The sequence below is a fragment of the Trichomycterus rosablanca genome, chromosome 6, assembly GCF_030014385.1.
Source record: "Trichomycterus rosablanca isolate fTriRos1 chromosome 6, fTriRos1.hap1, whole genome shotgun sequence".
Classification (NCBI taxonomy): Eukaryota; Metazoa; Chordata; class Actinopteri; order Siluriformes; family Trichomycteridae; genus Trichomycterus; species Trichomycterus rosablanca.
This window is the reverse complement of record NC_085993.1, coordinates 37,033,374-37,048,540: the sequence shown is the minus strand read 5'-3', so window position 1 is coordinate 37,048,540 and position 15,167 is coordinate 37,033,374. Positions and strand designations below refer to the sequence as shown.

Below are 15,167 nucleotides of genomic sequence, written 5' to 3'. Positions count from 1 at the left end.
TTAATGCAACATTGCAAATAATTTAGGTCTTTCACCATCTACCATACATAATACTGTAAAAAAAATATTAGATCTCAGTCTGATTAGGGCAAAGACTGGAAACCACTGTTGAAGGTGTGTTACCTTTGAGATCACAGAACCGTCATGCTACTCTGATGTAGCAGTGGCTTTATTCATAACTACTAATAAATAATGCCACATGGACCTGGAAGTGCTTCAAAAAATTTTTGTCACTTTTGTATATTGTCTATAAAAATCATTATACTCTGTCAAAATCTTACCTTTTCCTCAGGTGGCGCAGTGGTAAAAACATGCTAGCATACCAGAGCTGACATTTCAAACTTATTGGTTCGAACTCAGCTCTGCCATCCGACAGGCTGGGCACCTACACGAACAACGATTGGCTGTTGTTCTAGGAGGGTGCCAGACGGGACCTCATAACTGATGCAATTACGATCTCTGCTGGCTTATTGATGGTGCCTGCACAGAGATGAGGGATAATGAGGTGAACTCACCTTGTTCAGGTGAAAAGATGCAGTCGGCTACTGCACACGTATCTGAGGGGGCGTGTGTTAGTCACGGCTCTCCTCAATCAGGGTGGAGATACGACTAGATACGACTAGATTGGAAGAAAAAAATGGGTTGGAAATGTGCTTTGAAAGGGAATCTAGGATGAGGTTTTGGGAAGGCACATGTTAATCTATAGTAGTATAATCTATAGAGTATTGTTCAGATCATTATTATAAAGTAAAAAGTGTATGACACCACAATATCACGTCTTGCCTAGACTGGGCTATTTCTTTAAACTGAATGAATCAGCCAGGAGGAAGCTATCAAGTTGCAAAAGGAGCTTAGTAAATTCCAGCGTGGTATCATGATAGGATGCCACCTGTGCAACAAGTCCAGTCGTGAAATTTTCTCGCTACTAAATATTCCACAGTCAACTGTCAGTGGTATTATAACAAAGTGGAACCGATTGGGAACGACAGCAACTCAACCACGAAGTGGTAGGCCACGTAAAATGACAGGGTGGGGTCGGTCGCCAACTTTCTGCAGAGTCCATCCAAGCGTCTGATGCAGTGGTGTAAGGCACGCCGCCACTGGACTCTAGAGCAGTGAAGACGTGTTCTGTGGAGTGACGAATCACGCTTCTCCGTCTGGCAATCCAATGGATGAGTCTGGGTTTGGCGGTTGCCAGGAGAACGGTACTTGTCTGGATAAAACTGTATGTAGAGAAACAGATGGACTACAGTCAGTAATTGTAGAACTACAAAGTGCTTCTATATGGTAAGTGGAGCTAATAAAATGGACGGTGAGTGTAGAAAGGAGGTGGTTTTAATGTTATGGCTGATCAGTGTGTGTGTGCGTATACATATATAGTCTTCATGGCTGGGTTTGATTTGTCTGAGCATGTGACATCCACAAGCTTACCTAACCAACAAACTAGGAAACAGATTGGTGGCTGTAATCAAAGCAAAGTTAATATTAAATCAGAGAACTGATTACACTTTACACTGATCCTCAGGCTTTTAAGGCAGTTTAATAATGTTCTATAGTCAAAATATGTGTATGCAAATATGTGAGAAGAGAAAGAACAGACCCTGGTGTGTATACATACATGTGCATATGTATGTTTGGATGATTTGGCGTGTCAGCGTAGGTGGGATGATGATGTTCTATACGTCAGTAAGCATCTCTCAAGCAGCTTTTCTGCTGGCAGGTTTTGAGCTGTGCTGTCTGAGCTGGCAGAACATGCTTTAGAACAAGGACTGGAACAGATGGATGGTTTTAATTGAGATCAGACTTGATGTTGTCATATGCATGTGTCTATGGGGGGGGGGGGGGGGGGATTCTATTTCCAAAAGTGTGAGTAAGCATCCCTCCTAATCATTATTTTGAGGTGTTTTAGACACGGCAATTGCCGGTGTGGTGTAAAGGAACTGCACAGAGCCCTGACCTTAACCCCACTGTATACTGAATATTGCCAGCCCTCGTGTTCTGACTAAATGGGTTTAAATTTCCACAGATACAAACTTTGTAAACTCCACTTTGTAAAACCACCTCCTTGTTTCTACACTCACTGTCCATTTTATCAGCTCCACTGACCATATAGAAGCACTTTGCAGTTCTACAATTACTGACTGTAGTCCATCTGTTTCTCTACATGCTTTGTTAGCCCTCTTTTATGCTGTTCTTCAATGGTCAGGACTCTCACCACAGAGCAGGTATTATTTGGGTGGTGAATCATTCTCAGCACTGCAGTGACACTGACACTGTGGCGGTGTGTTAGTGTGTGTTGTGCTGGTATGAGTGGATAAGACACAGCAGCGCTGCTGGAGTTTTTAAACACCTCACTGTCACTGCTGGACCGAGAATAGTCCACCAACCAAAAATATATTCAGCCAACAGTGCCCCGTAGGCAGCGTCCTTTGAGCACTGATGGAGGTCTAGAAGATGACCAACTCAAACAGCAGCTATAGATGAGCGATCGTCTCCGACTTTACATCTACAAGGTGGACCAGCTAGGTAGGAGTGTCTAATAGAGTGGACAGTGAGTGGACACGGTATTTAAAAACTCCAGCAGTGCTGCTGTGTCTGATCCACTCATACCAGCACAACACACACTAACACACCACCACCATGTCATCGTCACTGCAGTGCTGAGAATGATCCACCACCTAAATAATACCTGCTCTGTGGTTGTCCTGTGGCGGTCCTGACCATTGAAGAACAGGGTAAAATGCTAAAAAAAGTATGTCACCTGGTGGCAGGTGTATGTATAGTGCTGTTAGTGTGCAGCTTTCTCTGTGCTCACCCGTTATGTGGGGCAGTTTTCGAAGTCTGGCGGGGAGTTAAAGTTGGGGGTGATGAACAAATATTTAATTTGTTCACCACAATAGTGCAAAAGTCAACGGATGGCTACAGAAGTTTCCGACTCATTTGTTAATGCAGATCCCACTGATAAAGACCAAGGTGAGGAAGCTCCTATCACCAGGTCACCAGAAGTAAACAAACTATATAAAAAAAAAATCAGAAAATACCAAGATACTTACCTTCATCATGGGTTCATTGAATGTCCCAGTTTACCAGTTTTTGCTGACAGCATAAGAATATCATCATAACCTGTGTCAAGGGGGTCACAGAGTTTTTCTTTATTTAATTTTTTAACACAGGGGGGTCTAAGAGATAAAAAGGTTGAGAACTGCTTCCATAGACTACTGTTTATTGGAAAAAAAAGGCTTTGTAAGAGCCTTTTTGTCTTTAAGTGTGTTGAGTGACTTTAGAAGGGTAGCCTGACCTAGATGTCTATAATTTAACATTTTCTCTACTTGATGTTGAACAGATCTTAGCTCTGAGGTACGTTGAGTGCCTTTGTGGTGGTCTGGAATCTTTCCCCAGACGTGTGTTTCTCTATGATTACATGTCTGACTTGTTTTGACACTCTGAATTGCTTTTTGGCAACCTCTGTCATACTGATAGACCTAACAATAACATGGCCATTTTGTCTTTGTATTTAATTAAATACATGTAATGGGATGCATGAGCTGACAAGGTAACTCAGTAGGACTCTTAAAATTACAAAGATGGACTGGAGTATGCAATGTGCAAACTCAAACACTGAAATATAACAACAGATTATATTTGTGCAGTCCACTGTATGGATGTACTGCCTCAGTTCAATGCGATTACTGCTCTAGTAACAGGACATAACCTATTTATAACATCCGTCAATTGTTAGGCCTACACATTGAGGTCACAGTGCACTACGCCTCCTCCACATGAGCTAAACATGCTAAAGCAGCTTTGCTAATTACTAAAAGCCATGATGCTGTATATCTGCAGTGTGATCCTGACACTGCTGGCTTTAGTAAAGCTTTAATTCACTGCATATTTCAAAAATATAACCTTATTTTTATGTGCAATTTTTTTAAATTATGCAAACCACATGTTCAGAAGAGTTGAGACACTTTTTAAAACATCTTTGCAAGCAAGGATGGGCTGTGGTTCACTGTCACTGCTGGACTGAAAATAGTCCACCAACCAAAAATATCCAGCCAACAGCGCCCCATAGGCAGCGTCCTGTGACCACTGATAAAGGTCTTGAAGATGACCAACTAAAACAGCTGCAATAGATGAGCGATCGTCTCTTTACATCTACAAGGTGGACCAACTACGTAGGTAGGAGTGTCTAATAGAGTGGACAGTGAGTGGACACAGTGTTTAAAAACTCCAGCAGCGCCGCTGTGTCTGATCTACTCATACCAGCACAACACACACTAACACACCACCACCATGTCATTGTAACTGCAGTGCTGAGAATGATCCACCACCTAAATAATACCTGCTTTGTAGTGGTCCTGACCATTGAAGAACAGGGTGAAAGCAGGCTAAAAAAGTATGTAGAGAAACAGATGGACTCCAGTCAGTAATTGTAGAACTACAAAGTGCTTCTATATGGTAAGTGGAGCTGATAAAATGGACAGTGAGTGTAGAAACAATGAGGTGGTTTTAATGTTATGGTTGATCGGTGTATATAAAATGTCCACACTTTTTTTGGAAATGGGGTTTGTCTGTCTGGAGAGTGGGGTGTCCAACTATTATAGACATTAATGGGGAATTTGTAACATTATTTCATCAGTGTTCTCACAGGGGGTTCAAGTAAATATATACAAAAATATAATTAAACTGTCATGACCGTTATTATATGCTGTCATAACTGCTTGGACACCCTCCTTATTATCGACTTCAGGTGATTCATCCTCATGCCCAGTGCTATTGTTTTAAATGAATCATCTAAAACAATCCATATGCCTGCAACTTTGTGTCAAGAGTTCACGGTAGACTTGCATTTAATCTGAATTTATTGAAACAAGGACATGCATGTATTCTAAGACTATAAAATTATGATACACTTTAATTGTGTTGCTCAAACCATTCTGTTTTTATTATGTTCTTCAGATTTATCAACCTTATTTGCAATAATTAAAATGCTAAAATATTGACCGGAAACCTTGAATCACTAATGATAATTGGTTTCTTGTACATTAGGTGTAGAGATTAAGGTTTTCCAGGTATCATTCTTACAGCACTATTGTGTCTGCATGGCCCTCATTAATGCATTATTAAAGGAATGGCTTTGTGATTTACCTCACTAATTTACGCTGTAACTCTGATGACTGCACGAGTGGAAGTGTGATGTTTATTTGTGTACTATGTCTTGCTTGCTTTTAGCTAATGACATTAAATTAGTTTGTAACCCATTGGAAATGTAAACCTGTGTTAATGCAGTCTAGATTTTTCTCCCTAACACCCAATCTGCCTCAGGAGAACAACGTTTCTACATTATAGTGTTTCAGCAACAGGCACAGTTTAACTACTAACTTGTACTAGAGTAAATCGTTTACCATGCAATTATTTTTACTCATTTTATTTAAATAAATGATACAGAAGCATACAGACACATTTTTTAATACGAGGGTTCTTCAAAAAGTTTCCGCACTTTTTAAACTCTATTTATTAAGAATTTCAAAAACAAATAACATTACTTTTCTACATAATCACCTTCCGATACATTTTTCCCAGCACCATACCAACCTGTTAATGCCTTCAGCAAAAAATGTTTTTGGTTGAGCGTGTAGCCACTGATGCAGCGCTGCTTTCACATCATCATCACATGAAAATCTTCTTTCCCTTAAAGCTTCTTTGAGCATCCAAAAAGGTGGAAATCAGATGGCGCTAAATCCGGACTATAAGCTCTCTCTGATACCCCTTTTCCACCAACGCGGATCCACCTCCGTTCCGGTTCACAAACTTGATTTTGATTTTTGGTTCCGTGTGTTTCCACCGAAAAAAAGAGGTTCCAGACAGCGAACTTGTGTTCTAATCTGGTACCACAGAATACTTGGTTTTTCAGTGTGAACCGTGACATCATCTATGGGCGTGTCACAAGTGTAGAGGTTTGGGTGCTTTACGAGAAGCTGCTAAACAGCTTTGGCACTAAACTTTCATCTTTTAAAGTTCACCTGATTAAATTTTGAGCCAGTTTGTTTTTGATATTCACTGATATTTTCAAAGAGATGAATTGTGTAATATGACGTGATAAACGTGACCCGGCCAGTACGAAAAACTCTTACAGTGAAAAATAAAGCATAACGTGGCTTGTTGTACTAAAACAATGACCGATCTGTTAACAGCAGTACAGAGCACTTACAACCAGTAATAACGGAAATAAATTTAGTGTTCCTATGTCGTACTTTTAGTACATTCAGCCACGTTACACTTTTTTTACGTAAAGCTTTTTTCAACTTTCCCGAGAAGCGGACTCAGAACCCCGAGCTGCAGAACCACCACAAGTGAAGTAAATACAGCTAAACACAAATACATGTAGAGCTTTTAGACTGGATTTGATGGTTATTTCACACAAATGGATGTTCGTGTCGTGGAACTTTATTGTGAAACATACCACTTAAGCTAAGCAGAGTGGCTATCTGCATCGAGGGTCGTGGTGAGAGCGAAGCGCAAAACGCTTCTCACGTCAATTAACTAAATAAAACACGTCTACGTCTTATAATCACCAATAATTGAGTGATGCTTTTTGCATAAAAACGAACATCTGTAACAACAGCACAAATGTTCGCACATAATCTACATGCTCCACCATCATGTTACTACTCTTTACTTTCGTTGTGTAACGCCCATCATTGATGACGCATGCTTGGTTCCCAATAACTGGTGGAAACGCTGGTCGGTTCTCTACAAAACACCAAGGTTCGGAGAAATCTGAACAGAACCGGTTCAAGAACCAGGGTTCTTTTGGTGGAAAAGCACTATCAGTCTCTCAGACAGGCTTGGTTCCCAAAAACTGTGGAAACGCTGGTCGGTTCTCTACAAAACACCAAGGTTCGGAGAAACCAGAACAGAACCGGTTCAAGAACCAGGGTTCTTTTGGTGGAAAAGCACTATCAGTCTCTCAGACAGGCTTGGTTCCCAAAAACTGTGGAAACGCTGGTCGGTTCTCTACAAAACACCAAGGTTCGGAGAAACCAGAACAGAACCGGTTCAAGAACTAGGGTTCTTTTGGTGGAAAAGCACTATCAGTCTCTCAGACAGGCTTGGTTCCCAAAAACTGTGGAAACGCTGGTCGGTTCTCTACAAAACACCAAGGTTCGGAGAAACCAGAACAGAACTGGTTCAAGAACCAGGGTTCTTTTGGTGGAAAACCACTATCAGTCTCTCAGACAGGCTTGGTTCCCAAAAACTGTGGAAACGCTGGTCGGTTCTCTACAAAACACCAAGGTTCGGAGAAATCTGAACAGAACCGGTTCAAGAACCAGGGTTCTTTTGGTGGAAAAGCACTATCAGTCTCTCAGACAGGCTTGGTTCCCAAAAACTGTGGAAACGCTGGTCGGTTCTCTACAAAACACCAAGGTTCGGAGAAACCAGAACAGAACCGGTTCAAGAACCAGGGTTCTTTTGGTGGAAAAGCACTATCAGTCTCTCAGACAGGCTTGGTTCCCAAAAACTGTGGAAACGCTGGTCGGTTCTCTACAAAACACCAAGGTTCGGAGAAATCTGAACAGAACCGGTTCAAGAACCAGGGTTCTTTTGGTGGAAAAGCACTATCAGTCTCTCAGACAGGCTTGGTTCCCAAAAACTGTGGAAACGCTGGTCGGTTCTCTACAAAACACCAAGGTTCGGAGAAATCTGAACAGAACCGGTTCAAGAACCAGGGTTCTTTTGGTGGAAAAGCACTATCAGTCTCTCAGACAGGCTTGGTTCCCAAAAACTGTGGAAACGCTGGTCGGTTCTCTACAAAACATCAAGGTTCGGAGAAATCTGAACAGAACCGGTTCAAGAACCAGGGTTCTTTTGGTGGAAAAGCACTATCAGTCTCTCAGACAGGCTTGGTTCCCAAAAACTGTGGAAACGCTGGTCGGTTCTCTACAAAACACCAAGGTTCGGAGAAACCAGAACAGAACCGGTTCAAGAACCAGGGTTCTTTTGGTGGAAAAGCACTATCAGTCTCTCAGACAGGCTTGGTTCCCAAAAACTGTGGAAACGCTGGTCGGTTCTCTACAAAACACCAAGGTTCGGAGAAACCAGAACAGAACCGGTTCAAGAACCAGGGTTCTTTTGGTGGAAAAGCACTATCAGTCTCTCAGACAGGCTTGGTTCCCAAAAACTGTGGAAACGCTGGTCGGTTCTCTACAAAACACCAAGGTTCGGAGAAATCTGAACAGAACCGGTTCAAGAACCAGGGTTCTTTTGGTGGAAAAGCACTATCAGTCTCTCAGACAGGCTTGGTTCCCAAAAACTGTGGAAACGCTGGTCGGTTCTCTACAAAACACCAAGGTTCGGAGAAACCAGAACAGAACCGGTTCAAGAACCAGGGTTCTTTTGGTGGAAAAGCACTATCAGTCTCTCAGACAAGACCAATTACTACTCCTCCCGCCATCACCATTTCCAATGAAAATGTGTGGAAACTTTTTGAAGATCCCTCATACAATATAAGCCTTTAGTTTGGGGAAGATCTTTTCTTTACTCAGCATGACTGTGCCACTGGATGTTACTCCTTGTTGCTTTGCTGACATTTGATTTACTTGATCTGGAGCCCTGATTTTAAACCTACTGCATGGACACAAATATTCATAGACACTCTTCAACATGATGTGAAAACCAATCCAAATTAGTGGACCCTGTTATAGCTGCAGTTCTATGGTTTTGAAATAAGATGTCCAAAAGCTTATGGTCCATATGGTACTGTTTACATTCTTTTAAGCTTTAATTTGCTACAGCATATTACCTTGCCAACTCATTTAGTTTATGCATTATCTGTCTTTAAATACACCACAATGATAAATACTTTGTATCTTTGTGAGGTCTGTCAGTAATTTAGAGGCTGTTTACAGAACAGAGCAAGACAAGTCAAGGATCTATTCAGTTCTAAAGATCTGAGACCGTGTTAAAGGCTCTTGAATGGATTAATGACTGACTGAACTGAGCTTCATTTGATTTAATTTTATTCTGGTCAGGGTTGAGGTGGGTCTGGTTTCCCTGGAAACACTGGGTGCGGGGCAGGAATACAGCCTGGTCGGGATGCTTCAGCCAGTCCCTCAACAGATATAGCCAATCATAGCACTGCTAATAGCACCTGCTATGATTTAAACCTGGATATCAGCAGTGGTGCCTGAGTGCACACTGCATGGGGGATCTGCATATATGTTAGGGTACTGTTGATGCAGAGGTTTATATTGGTATGTTGGAGACATATACTGACATCAAGACAATGTCTTCTACACAAGGTATAACAGAGTGGATTTGTAGACATACTGTAGAGTGCAAGTGCTTAACTGGCCAGCCTGCAGTCCAGATTTGTCTCCTATTGAAAACATAAGTAAAATAAATTAATAATAAACACTTGGACATCTTTGTGAGGTCTGTCAGTAAATTAGGGGCTGTTCACAGATCAGACCAAGAAAAGTCAAGGATCCACTTGGAGAAGATCTGAGACCATTTTAAAGGCATTGAACATAAGCACAGCCAATTGTAGCACTGCAGATAGCACCTGCTATGATTTAAAACCGGATCTCAGCAGTGGTGGGCTAGCGTAATAGACCATACGGCCATCCAAGCACCATTAGTTCATCATAAGTGGAGAAAATATGAAACTACAGCTACACTACCTATGTCAGACTGTCTTGCTACAATTACCGTTTAAAGAGTTTCAATGACAGGATGCCTTTATTTGTCATATACACGTACACTGATCAGCCATAACATTAAAACCACCTCCTTGTTTCTACACTCATTGTTCATTTTATCAGCTCCACTTACCATATAGAAGCACTTATAGCACTTGTAGTTCTACAATTACTGACTGTAGTCCATCTGTTTCTCTACATATCTTTTAACCTGCATTTCACCCTGTTCTTCAATGGTCAGGACCCCTACAGGACCACCACAGAGCAGGTATTATTTAGGTGGTGGATCATTCTCAGCACTGCAGTGACACTGTGGTGGTGGTGTGTTAGTGTGTGTTGTGCTGGTATGAGTGGATCAGACACAGCAGCGCTGCTGGAGTTTTTAAATACCGTGTCCACTCACTGTAAAGTCAGAGACGATCGCTTATCTATTGCTGCTGTTTGAGTTGGTCATCTTCTAGACCTTCATCAGTGGTCACAGGACGCTGCCCATGGTGCGCTGTTGGCTGGATATATTTTTGGTTGGTGGACTATTCTCAGTCCAGCAGTGACAGTGAGGTGTTTAAAAACTCCATCTGCGCTGCTGTGTTTTATCCACTCATACCAGCACAACACACACTAACCCACCACCACCGTGTCAGTGTCACTGCAGTGCTGAGAATGATCCAACACCTAAATAATTCCTACTCTGTGGTGGTCCTGGCCATTGAAGAACAGCATGAAAGGGGGCTAACAAAGCATGCAGAGAAACAGATGGACTACAGTCAGTAATTGTAGAACTACAAAGTGCTTCTATATGGTAAGTGGAGCTGATAACATGGACAATGTGTGTAGAAACAAGGAGGTGCTTTTAATGTTATGGCTGATCGGTGTATACACGTGTACAGTACAACGACATTATTTCTTCACATATCCAAGCTTGTTTGGAAGCTGGGGTCAGAGCGCAGGGTCAGCTATTGTACGGCGTTCCTGGAGCCGAGAGGGCTGTGTTATCAATTGATAACCCAAAGCTTTACCCACTAGGCTACCCCTGTCCCCTGATACAGTTGCTGTAACAGTAGCCAATATAGCAAGTATCACCCTCAGCTGCAGATTAATTGGCTGCATAATTAAACGTGATTAAAATGCCAGACGGATTTGCTGGGACTCAAACCCGTCGAGATGAACCTTGCTGTTCTTAAAACTTTGTTGTTTCAAGTATTTACAGTTGGTGTAGAACAAAACTGCAGTGATTCGCCTGATTAGTAAAAGGTGCAAATCACAGCTCGAAGCATCTGTTTGCGCCGTGGATGAATCATCCCCAGTGATCCCCCCATCTCACCCCCTCCACCTTTAAAAAAAGCAATGCACAGAGGCAGACTGAACAGAGAAGAAAAACAGCAGCGGTCTTTTCTAGCAAAAGTCGCTGAATATCTCTCCAACCAGCAGGAGGGTCTGAGCATCGAATCAAATATTTATACTACCTAACAGGGACTGTTTGCCAGCATCTAGTTATATAAATGCAGTGTCAAGGAACACTCGGGTGAAAGTGGGGAGAGTTTGAATAGCGCAGTGTGAGCGCAATCTTAAATATCCTACAGCAGTCTGCAGCAGCGGAAATACAATACGTTTTCTATACCGTACCATACCTGCAGACTGGATATCCTTGGTGTACACACTTTTGCTCCAGTCCTGGTCATTTATAATGACTGGAGTATGTCTAAATTTCCATAAAATTCAGTCTGTTATGGTGCAAAGGAATAGTTTTTTTTTTTTCGATACTCACTCTTCTCCAGCAGCTGAACTTTCTGAACTTTTACCAGCATGAACCGTATTCAATACACTGCTTGTGGTCAGATGAGCTTTGGATTATATTCCTCAGCCTTCAAAGGAATGCTAGATGAAGCGGTTCAAACAGCATACAACACCATGCTGGTAGAACTGACTTATTTGATATAATTGATTTAAAAAAACATTGAACCCCACATAGCCAAAAGTATGTGGACATCTACTGTAATTGTTGAGTTCAGGTAGGGATGTAACGATGATGTAACCACAAGACAGTTAAAAATCGATTCACATGTGTAACGATTCAAATCGGTTAACATGTATAATGAATCAATATTCACTTTGAACAGCAGAAGGCACTGGCGCTATTCATCTCGCCTGGTTGACATCACTACAGGGTTGCCAGGTTTGGAATTTTCCTGCCAAATTTATTGATGTGAGGATACTTTCTTTATTTGTATCAAGTGCTCCGGTTTCCACCCACAGTCCAAAGACATGCAAATGAGGTAAATTGGAGACACTGAATTGTCCAAGACTGTCCACTCTATTAGACACTCCTACCTAGTTGGTCCACCTTGTAGCTGTAAAGTCAGAGACGATCGCTCATCTATTGCTGCTGTTTGAGTTGGTTATCTTCTAGACCTTCATCAGTGGTCACAGGACGCTGCCCATTGGACGCTGTTGGCTGGATATTTTTGGTTGGTGGACTATTCTCAGTCCAGCAGTGACAGTGTGGTGTTTAAAAACTCCAGCAGTGCTGCTGTGTCTTATCCACTCATACCAGCACAACACACACTAACACACCACCACCATGTCAGTGTCACTGCAGTGCTGAGAATGATCCACCTCCTAAATAATACCTACTCTGTAGTGGTCCTGGGAGAGTCCTGACCATTGAAGAACAGCATGCAAGGGGGCTAACAAAGCATGCAGAGAAACAGATGGACTACAGTCAGTAATTGTAGAACTACAAAGTGCTTCTATATGGTAAGTGGAGCTGATAAAATAGACAGTGAGTGTAGAAACAATGAGGTGGTTTTAATGTTATGGCTGATCAGTGTACATGTCCATTGTATTTGTATGCACACTTTAACCCTTGGCAGTATGTGCATAATATTAGTCTTTAAAGAAATACTGGCAAATGGATTATTATTACCATATACCCATTTTACTACAGACATGTGGTGTGACAGGCAGTGTGGGGCATGTATGGGGTTTAGTGGGATTTCATTTTTTCATGTGGGTTTTTTCCTTTTTGAAAAGAATCTGACATTGGGTTAATTGTCTACTCTGAATTGCCTCTTTTTGTAAGTGTATGAGTGCTGCATGACCTACGATGGATTGGCTGACTCTCCAGTATTTATTCCTGCCTTGCAGGTTTGCTATAAACCTTACCAGTGTGAAGTGGTTGCTATTGGTGTGTTTAATAGACAGAAAACTGTGTTTTTATTTCTTTGGAGTAGTTCTTGTTTTTATTAACTGTATTACAGGGTAATGGCAGACCCATATGGTAGTGTTGGGTCTAGAGCCTGAGATCTTGGAAATGCATTTGACTGAGGGTACCAGTAGGTTACTTATCCACCCACCCACTTATTTACACACTACTGGAATCTTTATTAGCAACTGAGGGAGCAAGGGTAAAAGGATGGAAGGAAGGATGGATGGATGAAAGGATGGATGGAAGGATAGTTGGATGGATGGAGGGAGGGAGGAAGGAAGGAAGGACGTCTGGACATGTAATAAGAACATGCTTCACCAATCAAATGCACTAATTCTTATGTATTTGATATATACAGATGTTAACTACCCTGTACCAGCCAGCTTTCTTAAAAGGTGAACATGTGATTTACACTATATGGCAAAAATAATTGGGCTTATGTGTTTTAGCCAAAGCCATTGCTAACAGATGTATCATAAGAAAAAAAAATTCTTATTGGACACAACTGATCAATTCTTTTATATAGTGTTAGAAGTAACACTGTTTGTAACACTGTAATTTCCTTTTGTTTTAGGGTTGTGGAATATTCTCTGGATCTTCAGAACATCAATTTGACTGCCATCAGGACAGTCCGAGTTCTGCGACCTCTTAAAGCCATCAACAGAGTTCCAAGTAAGTTCTGCATGTGTTTAATTATAATAAAACGACAAGAAGACAACCTAAAAAAGAATCACTTAGTAACACCTAGGTGCAATTCACAACTGTGAGTTCAGCATTTGCATGATTTTGGGACATCCCATACAGTGACCGGAGTTGATGATAAGGACCCAAGTAGTTGTCCAGCGATCCCATTTTACCTGCTGCTGAACAGTGCTGCTAAGGGTTGGCTTAGAGTTATAATGAAAAGCAGGAAATATAAATGGCATTGACACCCAGGTCATAGATGGATTTAAATAAGAAATAAATAAGAAATGAATAAGTATATTTGGGTCAAAAATGTAATGTTTACTGTTATAAACCATACACAGTCTGAAATGGTAGCTCACTACTGCATCTCGGCAGTGGCACTGGCCTGCTTGTTTGCTCTGCAGACACAGTTGGCTGTGTCTGAAAGGGAATTCACCTCTTTGCCATTAAAACGGCAAAAACTACTGCCTGGTCAAAACAGAGAGCTGGTGTGTGTGGCATTTAATACAAGAATCTGATCTGGTTGGTGAAACAAAGTACTGCTGGCTTTACATTTGTTGAAGGAGACGTGTGCTTGCATGGGTGACTTGCATGTAGAATTGTTCACGAGTGCAACAGGGGATTAGATATTCAAAGATAAGTAAGTTCATTAATAAATAAATACAAATTTTACAAAACCTGAAAACACAGATTTTATACTGTGTGACCAAATTTATAAGCCATAATCTGTTAGCTAATTAAAGCAAAGTGCAGAGGGAAGTGATGGAACATACTGTTAATATAGTAATTTGAATAAGTATAGCATCAATGGTAACATTACATAAACTTTTGGACCCCCAAAAAACTTTTTTTTGCATTAATCAAGAGCTCTGACACAACTCCACACCATGACAGACCCTGGATATTGAACTTGCCGACAACAGTCTGGATGGTCCTTTTCATCTTTGGTCCAAAGCACACAGTGTCCATTTCCTCCCAAAAAAGAACTAAAATACTAATTTGTCTGACCACAGTGCATGTTTTACTGTGTGATGGTCCATCCTAGATGCCTCCAAGCCCAGAGAAGCCGACGCCACTTCTGGACATGGTTAACATAAGGCTTCTTTTTTTACACAGTAAAGTTTTAAGTGACATTTGTGAATGTAACTCTGTATTGTAGTGCTTGACTGAGGTTTGCTAAAGTAATATCTTGCCCATGTGGTTATATTAGCTATTGATGAATAATCCTTAGATCAATGAAAACACTGAAAACACTGATAATCTTTTACTTCTACTTTTGTCAGTCCTCACTTTACCAGCTGTGTCATCTTTTGCTTTTCTTGTCTGAATAAATGATTTTCTAAGAGCAGATTAGTTTCTTTGAAAGACGTGTGTATTTGCTTTAAATTGCCCTGTACTGCGAAAAGGACGATCCCAAGAAAGCTTTCTTTCCTTCCCTGAAGCTGATAGGAAGTCTGACAGATGTGATAGTTCTCTCCTGCTGTGAGCTAGTACCATGAGCCGGTGCTAATGATCTGAAGTTACTCTGACGTTTTCTAGCGCTTTGTGAATAATTTTTAGTTTGGTCTGCAATT

At 41.3% G+C, this 15,167-nt stretch overlaps 1 protein-coding gene across 1 annotated transcript in view; it reads left to right on the top strand.

Moving 5' to 3' along the window:
* LOC134316521 (voltage-dependent T-type calcium channel subunit alpha-1I-like) overlaps positions 1 to 15,167 on the top strand; it is a 348,154-nt gene that overhangs the window by 185,536 nt on the left and 147,451 nt on the right. The window contains exon 5 of the mRNA XM_062996907.1: positions 13,481 to 13,578. Coding sequence (XP_062852977.1) covers positions 13,481 to 13,578 — 98 coding nt within the window. The remainder of the gene's footprint in view (positions 1 to 13,480; positions 13,579 to 15,167) is intronic.